The following is a 14,975-nucleotide window of genomic DNA, read 5'->3' on the forward strand; positions in this document are numbered from 1 at the left end:
ATCTTCTGAATGAGACTGCCACAGTAATAATGTGTCTTAAGTGTTTGTCAAGCTCTATTTATTTATTGTTTCCCCACCCCTTTTTTCTCCGACTCTGCATTAGCATCTGCTATTTAGTCCTGCAGCCACCAGAGTTAAATTACTGTAAACTGATACAACCACCACCCCCCACCCCACCCAAAAAGGCGAATAGCTATATTAGGATAACTTGCATTGCCAACTGTAATTCGTCAAACTTTTATATATGACATTTACCAGGGATGGAAATAAGACTCCTATTGCACAGCAGTTTCACCTATTCCAGGTTTTACTAGGGCTTGATTAACCCCAGTGTGTAGGTATCAAGCTCAGGTGTGTCTTATTAAACTCCTAGTAAAACCAGGAATGGATCAAACCGCTATGCAATGGGAGTCATATTTCCATCCCTGCATATACATATTAACAAAATACTTTAAACCCTCTGAAATTGCATCAGTTTATTAACCCATCCTGATCTTATTATTTGGCATCATATATAGTCACCAGAATGTTTTCAGTCAGTCTTTGACGAAGAGGTGAAAATAACCACTTGGGTTTGCACCCTTAACTTGATAAAGATTTGCAGTGGATAATTATGATAGGGGGTGTGGGTTATCTACTGACAGACAGGGAGAGACACAGGAAGTGGCAGTTGTGATGCTGCTTGGGGCTCAGAATTTATTTTAAATAAACACAAGGGAAACCGTGTGACACTACCAGCAATGGTACATCATAGGTGACTGTACAACTAGTGTACAGAAAATCTAAACAAAACACTACAAAAGCAGCTAAAAATAAAAGGTTTCTGTGAGCACGGCGGTGTGCTGCTATAAAGGAGGTCCTGCTGACACACCCTTCCTAGCTATACTTTTAAAGTGGTATTTAAAAATATAAAAAAATCCCTAAACTAATCCCTTTTCTTTTCATTTCAGGTGAATTTAAATCATAAAAACCCTGGTCCCGTTTTCTGGCTCTGTGATCAGCGGTTTTAATGTTCTGTTTTTCCTCTGTTTGCACACCACACAATCCAACTGTCATGAATCTATTTTATTTATTTATTTATTTTTAATCCTATAGTAAACATAAAATGTACAAAGTATTTTCAATGTTTTAAGCTGGGACTGTGAGTGAGTAAAATTAGAACCTTTTTGATGGGAGCCAGTTACTGTATGTTGGTGTATGGCTGTTTGCAGTTACTGTAGGTTGGTGTATGGCTATTTGCAGTTACTGTAGGTTGGTGTATGGCTATTTGCAGTTACTGTATGTTGGTGTATGGCTATTTGCAGTTACTGTATGTTGGTGTATGGCTGTTTGCAGGTAACACTGGGAATTTTGACAACTCTTTTGACGGCTCCATGCTGGATGCAGGCAATATGGCCTTGGCTCTTTACTCGGCTCTGTACTCGTACTCTGGCTGGGACACACTCAACTTTGTTACTGAAGAAATCAAAAACCCAGAAAGGTACAGACTACAGTAATCTACACTTCAGTAAACCTTACTACAGTGAAATTCTACTGTCAGAATATCAGATCTGAAACATGTCTCTGTGCAGGATATGAAGACCCTCATGTTAGCTCTCCAGGCAGAATGTTTCCATTTATTGAAGTGTTTGCAGCTAACAATTATTCCATTGATCTTACCTGTCATGCACTTCCATGTGCTGTACAGTACAGTATCAGATGTGCAGTTTGGAAAGAAATGCATGATATAGCATGATCTCTGGTATAACACTTGCTTTCAAGTAGTCCTTGCATTTCCTTGGTCATTTCAACTGGAGAGTGAAATTGCCCCTATCCCTTCAACGCTCTTAACCTGTCATTAAGCAATCGGCTACTTAGCATGACTGAAAACACTGCTAATGTGAAAAGAACTGAAATAGACACTTCTTGAAAATGGCAAGCACATGGAGTACTTCTTTTTTTTTTTTTTTTTTTTTTTAAACCTAGTGTAGCACAACAACATTTTAAATTTGAAAAAAAAATGTCAGCTATATAACAAATGTGCATTATTATATAATTATAATAATAATAATAATAATAATACATTGTAAGGTTAAATTGCTCCATGATAAATATTTATTTCAGAAGTGATGTTCTGCTTTGCCATTTACCTGTGGGTTGTCTGGCTCTGTTTAAAAAGTCCCTGAGGTTTAGTCCACTAACCTTGTGGCTTTTGTTCTAATGCTTTGCATGAGTGTGTAATCTCATTAACAGCAAATTACACATTTTCACATTTTGTTCCAGATCTGCTCTACATCGTAATCTACAGTAGACTTACAGCACCTAATCAAAAGCATGTTTCTGTTTAAATGAAAGCAAAAACAATATTTTACTGTGTATTATCAAAATATGAATCACAAAGCATGTACTGTATTAGTAATATTGTATTTATTCTGGATTGCCAAAGTGTCATTATTGAGGTTTAACACATTTTCCTGTGATTTACAGTTGGGAAATAGGGACAGGATCAAATTTTTTAACCTGTGATTTTAACTGTTCTTACTTTTGAATTTTCTACAATACATTTAAATTGGTAACAGGTAGACTATTCTATAGAGATTGACATTAAGATACAATTCATTTAATTTAACAGTTGATGTTTCTGTGAGGTCTCTTATCTGCCAGTTATTCAGTTAAACACAGACATTTACAACTTTGTGTTTGTGCTTTATGTTTTAATCAGATGTCTTTGATAAGACACTAGTAAACTGACTCTTTTTTTTTTTATTAAACTGAACTAAATCTTTCGCTTCTTTTAACTTTTCCCGACAGGAACCTGCCATTATCAATTGCCATTTCCATGCCTATAGTTACAGTTATCTATATCCTGACAAATGTTGCTTATTACACAGTCTTGGACCTGGATACAGTCTTAAGCAGTCACGCTGTAGCAGTGGTAAGTTCACCATGTTTATCTTCAAGATCTTAATGTAATCAGTTTAGAGCTACTATAGGTCTACAGTATGTAGGATTTAGCATCTTGAGAGCAGTCAGTGAGACACCTGCTGGATACTCTGGGAACCACCTCCAGGGAAACTGAGAGCTTTGGAAAGCATAGAAAAGCATATTTACATTAAAAACTAATATCAAGGACCTGGTTGCCTGCATAGAAAAATACTCCCAGTGGATATTTGTTTCAGCTGCATCACGTTTTACTGTGAGCTTAGGCCTGGGAAGTATCTATTGAAATGTGGTAGAGAATCTGCGTAGGAAGGAGGAAATAAATATAAGCTTAGCACACAAGTTCTGGTGCTTCTGAGTGATACTGAATTTATTGCGTGCCAATTCATACAAGTAGCACCAAAATGTTGGGCTCAGGATAATGGCTAACAACAAGCATAAAAACAAGCTAGGAAACCAACTTCATGGCTAATTTAACTGTTCAGCCTTTTTCAAATCTGCAATACATTGTAAGACTAGTAAAGTCCTCCCTCATTTCTGCACATCACGAAATGTGTATGGTGTACAGTTTATGGTCAATGTGGCCTAACCGTGGATTAACTACATTTTGTGAATGATCAAATTGTGAAATCTAGAGGGAGCACTGTGTATAAATACACTTGTTTGTCAACAGTAGAATGAAAACAGTAGTTCAACTAGCATAAATTAGGGGAATGGGTTAACTGTACTCTTCAAATCATCTAAAATCTGAAGTCCGTGCCCCCAACTTCCCAGCCTTTGCCAGGGTGAAGGACTTGAGCTTGGCTTGGAAAGGAGCTTGCAGTAACGTGTGGCTCACACAGCTAGACACAATAGAAGTTTGATTCCCATCCCTGTGTTTGGAACCAAGATCTATACTACAAGGTCCTGTAGGTTTGGTATCTCTGCTCCGGTTAGTGTGGGAGTAAGATAGTGTAGTTTTTAAACATTAGCTACATTTACAACTTTTGGCACCCAGAATGGATTTTTTTTCTTCTAGATTCATGTCATCATACCGTCATCTTACTATAGTTTAATAGATTTTTGAAATGCGTGGAACACATGGAGGACTCAGGCCACTGCCAATTTGGGAAGATTTAACATCATTTCATGTGTCAAAATGCGTCAAATTCAAGGGACAAATTGGAGTATCGAGACAGAAATACACTTCCTACTGTAATCCCGTGGCAAATCTTGTGTTAAGAAATGCATGTTACACTACATCAAAACAAACAATGCAAGGGCCGATGACACTCAGTATAAAAAAAAAAAAAAATGCTAACCAGGGACAGGGCACACAATTGCCAAAAGTACATTCTCAGGAATTTGAAAACATACATATCTGAATAATGTCAAAACAGGTTAATCTGTTTGTAAATGTTTTGTACATACTGTATAAATTAGGAATGCAATATACAAGTTGATATACATGCCTCCAGACTGTGGCTGATAAATCACTGAAATCACAGCAACGAGCTGAGCTCTCCATTTAAATCAATTAATAAACCCTTAGCTTACCGTCCTTAAGATCATAGCATCGAATCACGCTTTTGAAAAATATTTTAATACAAAAAGAGACATATTACCTTACGTAGTTTTAAAAAACAAATTGAATTAGTAGTAGTGGTAGCATGTTGCCACAACTTTAGAACAGCACGTTATGAATCCCTTTTGTACTATAAGGGAATAGTAAAAGAAACATTTAACAAATAATTACATTTAACCATCCTTGGAGATATACAGAAAGACAGATGATGACCAGTTGAATCTGCTGTAAATCCGTATGGCCACAATTAGTAAATACAAATGTGTAATGTCCTTCTAAAATCTTGCAAAGTAGTTGTAAACACCCTTTTTAATGCAATGCACACTTAATTATTGGAACGTTTTTATGATGTGTGCTGTATGACATATTAGCACAGCTCCTCAATTACCATGAAATCACACCTAATAGTGCGGCACTTACACGTTTGTTGTAAAGCCTTGTCAAATATAAAAGTCCAGGGTTGAGGTATTGTTTTTATGAATAATAGCGCAACAATCCTAGTGTGCTACCTTTTTTTGTTGTCACTTGGATGGAGAGATCCTGGATGCCAAGCTAATGAGACTATAACCTGATCCTATTTAAGGAGGCTGTGTGGTCCAGTGGTTAAAGAAAAGGGCTTGTAACCAGGAGGTCCCCGGTTCAAATCCCACCTCAGCCACTGACTCATTGTGTGACCTTGAGCAAGTCACTTAACCTCCTTGTGCTCCGTCTTTCGGGTGAGATGTAATTGTAAGTGACTCTGCAGCTGATGCATAGTTCACACACCCTAGTCTCTAAGTCGCCTTGGATAAAGGCGTCTGCTAAATAAACAAATAATAATAAAAGGGACGGCTGATTTGTTTTGAGCTACTGAGAGTTGTAAAGTGGTCTTTAAATTACAGTAACTGTTTTGTAAGTATTTTGTACAAGTCTTTACTGGCTTGGTTGCTATAACAAGCTTGATCTAGATGTGCGAGATGTTTGTGTTGGATTATTGAGCAAGGTAAATAACTGAATCCAATTATACCCCCTGTCATTAATCCTAATAATATGATTTTAAGAATGATGTGTTCTCAACTGCATAAGAACCTGTTTATATTGTAAAATCTTTCTTGCAGACATTTGCAGATGAAGTTCTTGGCTTTGTTAAATGGCTGATCCCATTATCGGTGGCAATATCATGCTATGGTGGGCTGAATTCATCAATTATAGCTGCCTCCAGGTAAGCAAGTCCATAAATGCATGCTTGTTGGTACCTGTAATTTTATTTGTATAGGAATAGAAAGAAGACAAGCATTGACAACAGAACTGGCAGAAGGCACAGATGTTGTTGTCCATCAGATCAACTGTACGAAGGTCACTCTTAAAATCAGGACTAAAGGCTGTGTTGCAGTAAGAATACCTCTGTTAAGAAAGGGGAACAAGACTAAAAGGCTAAAATATGCACAAGAACACAGAAATTGGACTATGGAACAATTGTCAAAGGTGCTTTGGACTGTTGATGGATGGACAACGGCACCTGTGCCTTCTGCAAGTTTTGTTGTCAGTTCAACACTTGTCTTCTTTCTATTCCTTAAGGATATTATCTTCAAGTATTGCTCATCCTTGTTAGACAGCTTATTGGGTCTTCAAGTCCTGGGTTTGTCAATTACAGATAAGAACATAAGAACATAAGAAAGTTTACAACCGAGAGGAGGCCATTCAGCCCATCTTGCTCGTTTGGTTGTTAGTAGCTTATTGATCCCAGAATCTCATTAAGCAGCTTTTTGAAGGATCCCAGGGTGTCAGCTTCAACAACATTACTAGGAAGTTGGTTCCAGACCCTCACAATTCACTGTGTAAAAATGTGCCTCCTATTTTCTGTTCTGAATGCCCCTTTATCTAATCTCCATTTGTGACCCCTGGTCCTTGTTTCTTTTTTCAGGTCAAAAAAGTCCCCTGGGTCGATATTGTCTATACCTTTTAGGATTTTGAATGCTTGAATCAGATCACCGCATAGTCTTCTTTGTTCAAGACTGAATAGATTCAATTCTTTTAGCCTGTCTGCATACAACATGCCTTTTAAACCCGGGATAATTCTGGTTGCTCTTCTTTGCACTCTTTCTAGAGCAGCAATATCCTTTTTGTAACGAGGTGACCAGAACTGAACAGAATATTCTAGGTGAGGTCTTACTAATGCATTGTAAAGTTTTAACATTACTTCCCTTGATTTATATTCAACACTTCTCACAATATATCCAAGCATCTTGTTGGCCTTTTTTATAGCTTCCCCACATTGTCTAGATGAAGACATTTCTGAGTCAACATAAACTCCTAGGTCTTTTTCATAGATTCCTTCTTCAATTTCAGTATCTTCCATATGATATTTATAATGCACATTTTTATTGCCTGTGTGCAGTACTTTACACTTTTCTCTATTAAATGTCATTTGCCATGTGTCCTCCCAGTTATGAATGCTGTCTAGAGCTGCAACAGTGTTTGCCACTCCTCCTATTTTTGTGTCATCTGCAAATTTAACAAGTTTGCTTACTATACCAGAATCTAAATCATTAATGTAGATTAGGAATAGCAGAGGACCTAATACTGATCCCTGTGGTACTCCACTGGTTACCTCGCTCCATTTTGAGGTTTCTCCTCTAATTATTACTTTGTTTGCTACATGTTAACCACTCCCTAATCCATGTGCATGCATTTCCTTAAATCACTACTGCGTCCAGTTTGAGAATTCATCTTTTATGCGGGACTTTGTCAAAAGCTTTCTGGAAATCTAAATAAACCATGTCATATGCTTTGCAATTATCCATTATCGATGTTGCATCCTCAAAAAAATCAAGCAGGTTAGTTAGCCATGATCTCCCTTTCCTAAAACCATGCTCACTGTCTCCCAGGATATTGTTACCATATAGGTAATTTTACATTTTGGATCTTATTATAGTTTCCATAAGTTTTACATATAATAGAAGTCAGGCTTATTGGTCTGTAGTTACCTGGTTCGGTTTTGTCTCCCTTTTTGTGGATCAGTATTACGTTTGCAATTTTCCAGTCTGTAGGTACAACCCCTGTGTCAAGAGACTGTTGCATGATCTTGGTTAGCGGTTTGTAAATAACTTCTTTCATTTCTTTGAGTACTATTGGGAGGATCTCATCCGGCCCAGGAGATTTGTTTATTTTAAGAGCTCCTAGTCACTTTAACACTTCTGTCTTTGCTAAAGTTATTTAACCCTTTGCGGTCCATTTATTAAATGCGCGTCAGGCACGCCAGGTCTAATTTATTTTTACACGCGCAGTTAATTTTAGACGCGCTGTTTAAAAGTATTTTTTCACAGTCAAGCGGGTTTAAATGGCCCTGCATATCAACAAAGCACTCACTAGGCATCTCCAGCCCCGCCCCACCCTTTCGTTCGCTATAGCTTTCACCTATGTAAGAAATAAATAATAATAATAATAGTCGTACATACCGATCAATCATCTCCTGATCACTCATTTTATCACCAAACTCCTCAATAATGCGATCCAAGTCATTATTTTATTACTATAACATCTCAAAAAAGCTCTGCAAATGTCCGTGTTCTCTGTGCGCTGATTCACAGGCAGCCAACTTGTTTACTTACGACCGCCCCGTTATCTGATACCAGGGCCATGTATGACTAATCATGAGATATGCCTTTTTATTTTTATTTTTTTTCGACTTGTCTCGGCTCCTGTCGTTCCCACTCGGCCATTGAATGGTTTTCTCAACTTCTTTTTCCGGAGAAAAAACGACTAAAACACGTTTTTTGCGTTTCTATAATGATGTCGGACAGGGTCCGACAATGGACCTGATAGGAATAATTGCAATGTCGGACCAGGTCCGACAGTGGACCGCAAAGGGTTAAAACTGGATAGGAACAGGTCGACATGTGGGACATGTTGTCCGTATCCTCCTTTGTAAAAACTTGTGAAAAGTAATCATTTAATATAGTTGCTATTTTTTTTTCTTTGTCTATGATTTTGCCATTTGTATCTCTTTGACATTTAACCTCCTCTTTTGAATGTTCTCTTGCTGTTTATAATATTGGAAAAACATTTTGGAATTGGTTTTAGCCCCCTTAGCAATATTGATTTCTATCTCTCTCTTGGCCTTTCTAACTTCCTTTTTGACTTGTGTTTGCAGTTCCAAGTACTCTTTCTGTGTACTTTTGTTTTTGGTCCCTTTTAAATGCTCTGTAAAGTGCCTTTTTTCACTGAATATTTTTTTTAATTGATCTATTAAACCAGTTTGGCCATTTTGTTTTAGATTTAGATTTGTCTACCTTTGGGATATAATTGTTATGTACCTTTAGTACTACATTTTTAAAAAACAGCCATCCTTTTTCTGTGGATGTTTTCTCTATTTTACTCCAAGCTACTTCTGTTAGCCTGTTTCATACCTTCATAGTTTGCTTTTCTAAAATTGTAAACCGTAGCTTTCGTCATTACGTTTGGGGTTTTAAAAATCACTTCAAATGAGACCATGTTGTGGTCTGAGTTTGCCAATGGCTCTCTGACCTCTGTTTTAGTTATGTCTTCGTTATTTGAAAAGACTAGATCAAGACAGAATGTTTCTCTGTACTTGTTGATTATGCTTCGGATACCACACCTTGAAAATCAAGTGATGCGAGCTATTTCACTCAATGTTTTCCCTTCTTTATGCAAGTCAAGGTTGTTATAATAGTAGAAAACACTAGTGGAGGCTTTGAGTAAATTGTTGATGCCCTTAATGCATCAGAGTAGAAACATGCAACATGTCTAAGACTTTTGCACAGCAGTGTATATATTTTTCAATTGTCTAAATCCTAAAATTATAGGTGATGCAAAATATTTGGCCGTCGCTGTAGAGTATTTGATTGACATATGATATGTGTCATTAAGTGCCCCATCAGGTAGAAATGTGCTGCCTTGACCACATAAATACACCATATGACTGAAAAAAAGTATGCGCTAGCTCATAAAATTAGTTCGAAAAGTATTTCTATTGCATTTGTGTGCATCATTTATCATACAGGATACATTTTTATCCACCCCTTTTGAAAGCATTTTTTTTTCTGTTTGCTCACAAAAATGTGCCGGTTTCTATCACAATTGGCATGCTTTTTTTTCAAAAGCACAAAAAAAAGTTTGATCGGAAATCTGCAGCTGGATTAGCTCTGTCTGCCAAAAATAAACAAACAAAAAAACCAAACTGTTCCCTATCAAGTATGAAATGTAACCATTACCTTATGGGTATTAATCCTCTTAAGAGGGCATAAAAGGACTGCTGACACTGACGCCTTTATCATTTTTCCTTTCACTGCCTGAGAGAGATCTGTAAACAGATGAGTGTTGAATAAAATACTTGTATCTGCTTTTTTGCTTGTGTATTACACTGTTAATGCGATTTTAAATTACATATTGTAGTAATTACTTCACGTATTGTGCACTCAACCGTGGTTTTTCGTTAAGTCCCTAAGCGGCCTTGTGCTAAGCGCAAAGCCGGCAGCTCTGCTGCCCCCTTCCCTGGGATCGAACACCTTAAGTTGGCTACTTGTGCTCTCTCTTAAGCTGCTAGCTTAATTATTGTTTGCCATAGAAACGGGTTTTCAATGAGAGCACCAAATACCTTCGGAACTCACTACAGATACACCATTATATAGCAATCGCAATTTTTTTAAAGCAACTTTTAAAATGTTAAATAAGTTGTGATGAGTCAAGAAAGATGTATTGCTATGAAATAATAAATAACATCCACTTTTTTTTAAATTTACAGTAATGTTTGAACCATAATTACTTTATATTGAGAATTCACGTACGTTAGAGAAACTGAAATAACGCAAGTTGTTCTGTTTAAATAAATGCTTTAAATGCCCCGACAGAGTAAGTTGTACACAAATATATCAACGTGCATCATACATGTTTAAGCAAAAAAAATATCTTTGGGCTTCAGGTATCATGGTCATATCCTAGCTCTTAAAAGCTACCCTAGGTGCCACATTTAAAACAATGTAAACACCAGATAAAAACCTTCCCTTTTTTAATTAATAAAATAAATCATAGTAACAGTGAACATAATCAGTTTCATTGCCGCTCTGGTTTCTGCTTGCAGCACCACTGCAAAGGCTTCCTTCAGAGAACCCAGCTTGAGTCTCAACTCGCGTGTTTTTTTATCTTTTTATGGGTTTTTGATACAAGTTCTGTATACTGATATGTTTGAAAGGTCACAAAATTAGTGAAATGGTTTCAGCCTGTGTGTACTCAGAGTGGTTTAACTTGTAGATCATTTGTAGATTGAGAAGAGGAGGGGTCCCAGGACACATCAGGAAACCTTGGAGTTGGAATTGCTCAGAGCTTGAGCCCCTTCATTTGAAGCATCTAGACATTATAATAGCATAATACATTAGATACATTTACTATCCAGTATAATAAACAATCATTTAGTCAAGTGTTCCTTTATGTACTTTATATTGCAGAACATGTTAAACCAATATTTATATAATCTACTTTTTTTTCTTATCTCTTAAGGACAAACACATAAGGTTGTTCTTATGAGTGTCTACTGTAGCTATGGGCAGCACTGTACAGTTAATATACACTACGCTGTTTCTTCATCTATAAACACAATTTCTGATGCTTGCCAGTCACATGAATCATTTATCTGCTCACGTTTTGTTGTAGAGGGGTGCATGTCATTACACTTTTTTGCTCTTGACGATGAATAACATTACTTTATGCTTGCAGGTTATTCTTTGTGGGTTCCCGGGAGGGCCACCTTCCAAGCATTCTCTGCATGATCCATGTCTTGAGATACACTCCTATTCCTGCTTTGCTGTTCAATGTAAGTATTCCTGAACTTGGAAACTACCAACTAATGTACACATTAATAGTTAGGTTTATATTTCTTCAGTTATTAGCTTCAGTACATTTTGCAAGCACCAATCAGTCTAAGTTTCATGTCTCACTGACTATTTTAAAAATAATTTCTGAAGGTCAATCAGTAAAGGACAGCCCTCTTTTTTTTTCCAGCTGATTAGCTCTAGGATTACCTTAGCTAAGAAACCTTTGGTAGTGCTAATCAGGGGCTGTGAAACAGCAAAAATGTATTGTATGTATTGAGAATGACACTTTGCTGTACAGATTGTGTGTGTGTGTGTGTGTATAGGGTGGGGGTGTATGTGTATGGGGTGGGGGCTTCAACAGGTGAGAACCAACAGAGTGAGCTAGCCTGTAGTGTTCAACCTTTACGGTTAGGATACCCTATAATAATGAGTTAATAATGAGTGAAACCTCAGAACTACAGTAAAAGAGAAGCTTTTAAGAGTAGCTTTAAAGAGTAGCTTTTACAAAAGTGAAATGAAAGTAAATGGTCAACTACCACACAGTAAAATCCTAATCAGGGTTGCTTAAATAAGAAGGACAGTAAAAGAGCCAAAGCTAACTTACAGGTAAGGATGTTGGAGTTTTAGTTAGGCTGTGCTTGTATGTTCTAAACAGCTAGTGTTCCACATGATTTTACATTCAATAAAGGGACTTCTTCATTTTTCATAACCTTAACACAAAAGAGATTATGTATGCAGTATTAAATATGCAATTCAAAAAGGAGCATTTTACATATAAATATACATTACTTTATTGTTTTGTTTCTTTTCATTAGTTCCATGTTTATACATCAGTGTTTTATAAGCTTACTTATTTGATTTGTATATGTTTGTACTCTTCAGTTTTCATAAGAACTCTCAGCATCCTGAATAATACTGACATAAGCTTAGTGCTACTGATATAAACCTTAATCAAAACAGACTTTAAGTGTAGAGTAGTGGTTAGGGCTTTAGACTCTTGACCGGAGGGTCGTGGGTTCAATCCCAGTTGGGAGATACTGCTGCTGTACCCTTGAGCAAGGTACTTTACCTAGATTGCTCCAGCAAAAACCCAACTGTATAAATGGGTAATTGTATGTAAAAATAATGTGATATCTTGTAAACAATTGTAAGTCGCCCTGGATAAGGGCGTCTGCTAAGAAATAAATAATAATAATAATAATAATAATATATCAGGAGTGACTGATTTATTTTTGTAATTGATCTCCTTTCAATCTTTGTATTCCTACTTTTGTTTTCTCCTAGGGAGGGATGTCCTTGATTTACCTTTGTGTGGAAGATGTATTTCAGCTCATTAATTATTTCAGTTTTAACTACTGGCTTTTCATTGGTCTCTCCATTGCCAGTCAAATATACCTCAGAGTAAAATACCCAGACATGCCCAGGCCGGTGAAGGTAAGTGCAGCTCTTGAGTAATGTGGCTTGAGTTTGTCAGGCCTCATGCTTGTGGTTAAAGTTGTTATCTAAGGGCTCATTTCATTAACCCTGATTATCACTAATCTTGGACTAACTAATGTTATTTTGAGTAAAGTTACTAATGCTAATTGTGTTCTGTGAAACCACTCGTAAGAGTTATTTTCTTAGTCCTCAGTTCACAGTATAACAATAAATCATGTCACAAAACTACAACACATCCCAGCATAATGTGCCAGTCTTTGCTTGGAGAAGCAGGATAGTGAATACAGTAATCCGTCGCGTATCCAACTGTGGTGGGACCAGAGTAAGGGTGGTTATGTAAAAAGTCTGATGAATGAATCCTGTTTTAAATACCATTATACACAGCTGTAACAATTACCATGTTCACACAATTACTGTTTTGAGATTCAGCTTTTATTAGGGAGTTCCCCTAAATCCTTTGTTTAGAAAGCTACAGGGTATTAATGCTTATGACGGGGTATCCGTCTGCCGTGTGGATGCGTGCATTTGCTGCTGAGTGACAGGCAGGAGATCGAGACGGAGGTTGAATTTGATACACCCCGCAGTCGAACAGGATTTATTTACATATCAACACACTGAACAGCTCACATGACACTACCAGCAATGGTAGCGCACAGAGTACATACAACACAGTGTACGAAAACTTTGGTGGGATCTACAATCTCTGAACTAATCTTCTGTCTTCAGTAATAAACTCCGGCTACTCACCCGGCTGTCGGCAGTTTCGACTTGCTTACTCACTCTTCGGTTCTCACTCACTCACACACTCACTCACTCACTCTGCTGAAGAGCTTGATCATGGCGGATAAACGGTTAGGGCAGATATGTGACGGGCGGGTACACGATGGATTACTGTATTCAGGTGTGTTCATGTTGTTTCTGTCCTCAAGGTATGATTAATAGCAAGTGCCAAAAATGTACATTTTTAACTAAAGAAAATAACTAAATAGGAAACCCTTGGTTATTTCCTATAAAGTAACCTAAAATATAATCTTTTTTTCCTCACAGCTGAGCCTATTTTTCCCTATAGTGTACTGCATCTGCAGCATATTCCTAGTGGTGGTACCCCTCTACAGCGACACTGTAAACTCGCTGGTTGGTATAGGCGTTGCCCTCTCTGGGGCCCCTGTGTATTACTTCTGTATCTACCTCACCCCAGAGATGAGGCCTGCATTCCTGGGAAAATTACTGGGTATGTTTTTAACAGGCTAACATTTCAGTTATCAATGCGAAATTAATGCAAATCATGACATTTGAAAAGGAAAGGTTCATTTACTGAATTTCCATGTCACAGTGTTGTGAGAGAGTCCTTATGCAAAACAGCTCAAAAGCAATACTTTCACAATTTGTAATTTTATCATTGAAATACCTTTTGTTAGATGTTCTACACAGTTTCAGAGCAATTTCAGTCAACATTTTGTTGAGAAATACTGTAATATCTAGGCACTCTTATAAAAGGTGCTGTCACTTGCCCTTTTGTAGGTTTTCTCTCGCTGAACACCCAGAAGATATGCATGTGTTGTCTGGTTGATGCTGAGTTGGATCTGGACGATGCTAAGGAACACGAACCAAAGCGAGAATAAGGATCTGCTGGAGAAATTTCAACTCTTCAAATGTACTGCAAGATTTTATGCAGGTTATACAGTTAAATTAACTTGTTGGTGAATGGTAGCTCAAGTCCTGTTTATTTGCTTTAGTATTATCATTTTTAGTCCTGCTTATTCTGGTCCCGTTTTATTTAAGTTAACGCTACTGAACGATTTCAATTTGTGGTATATGCAGTGGTAGTACTAAGCAATCTAGCAATTTGGCTTCACAACAAATGTAACTTGATAATAGACCACTGTGATAGTCTACTGCCCAGCCTGCAGTACTTAGAGTAAGTAGCAAGGTTCTGAAAAATAGCATTACATGTCCCCATGTGGTGCTACAAGTGTTTTAAATAACTTACCTTGTTACTTGAAAAAAAAATAATAATTACCACTCTTCCTGCAGTGATTTAGGACAGATCTCAAAACCCAATGCACTAGAGCGGCCATTTAGAAACAGACTTTAAAGTTAGAAGTGTAAGAAGTTGTCAGGATGTTAACAATGAAAAAAACAATTACAGATATGTTATTTAAATGGTTGTGGCAACAGCTGGGGACATGTAATGCTATATTACTTATGCTAACTTACTCTTTAAGCCTCTATACAGTAGCCGATGT

The 14,975-nt window shown here is 37.2% G+C and overlaps 1 protein-coding gene across 1 annotated transcript in view; it reads left to right on the top strand.

The window, feature by feature from the left end:
- si:dkeyp-120h9.1 (Y+L amino acid transporter 2-like) overlaps positions 1 to 14,745 on the top strand; it is a 51,999-nt gene extending 37,254 nt beyond the window's left edge. Inside the window, exons 4-10 of the mRNA XM_034001073.3 lie at positions 1,336 to 1,480; positions 2,791 to 2,914; positions 5,581 to 5,684; positions 11,195 to 11,291; positions 12,577 to 12,726; positions 13,777 to 13,960; positions 14,251 to 14,745. Coding sequence (XP_033856964.3) covers positions 1,336 to 1,480; positions 2,791 to 2,914; positions 5,581 to 5,684; positions 11,195 to 11,291; positions 12,577 to 12,726; positions 13,777 to 13,960; positions 14,251 to 14,351 — 905 coding nt within the window. The 3' untranslated portion in view covers positions 14,352 to 14,745. The remainder of the gene's footprint in view (positions 1 to 1,335; positions 1,481 to 2,790; positions 2,915 to 5,580; positions 5,685 to 11,194; positions 11,292 to 12,576; positions 12,727 to 13,776; positions 13,961 to 14,250) is intronic.
- The last annotated feature ends 230 nt before the right edge of the window (positions 14,746 to 14,975 follow it).

This window comes from Acipenser ruthenus, chromosome 4 (assembly GCF_902713425.1).
Source record: "Acipenser ruthenus chromosome 4, fAciRut3.2 maternal haplotype, whole genome shotgun sequence".
Lineage (NCBI taxonomy): Eukaryota > Metazoa > Chordata > Actinopteri > Acipenseriformes > Acipenseridae > Acipenser > Acipenser ruthenus.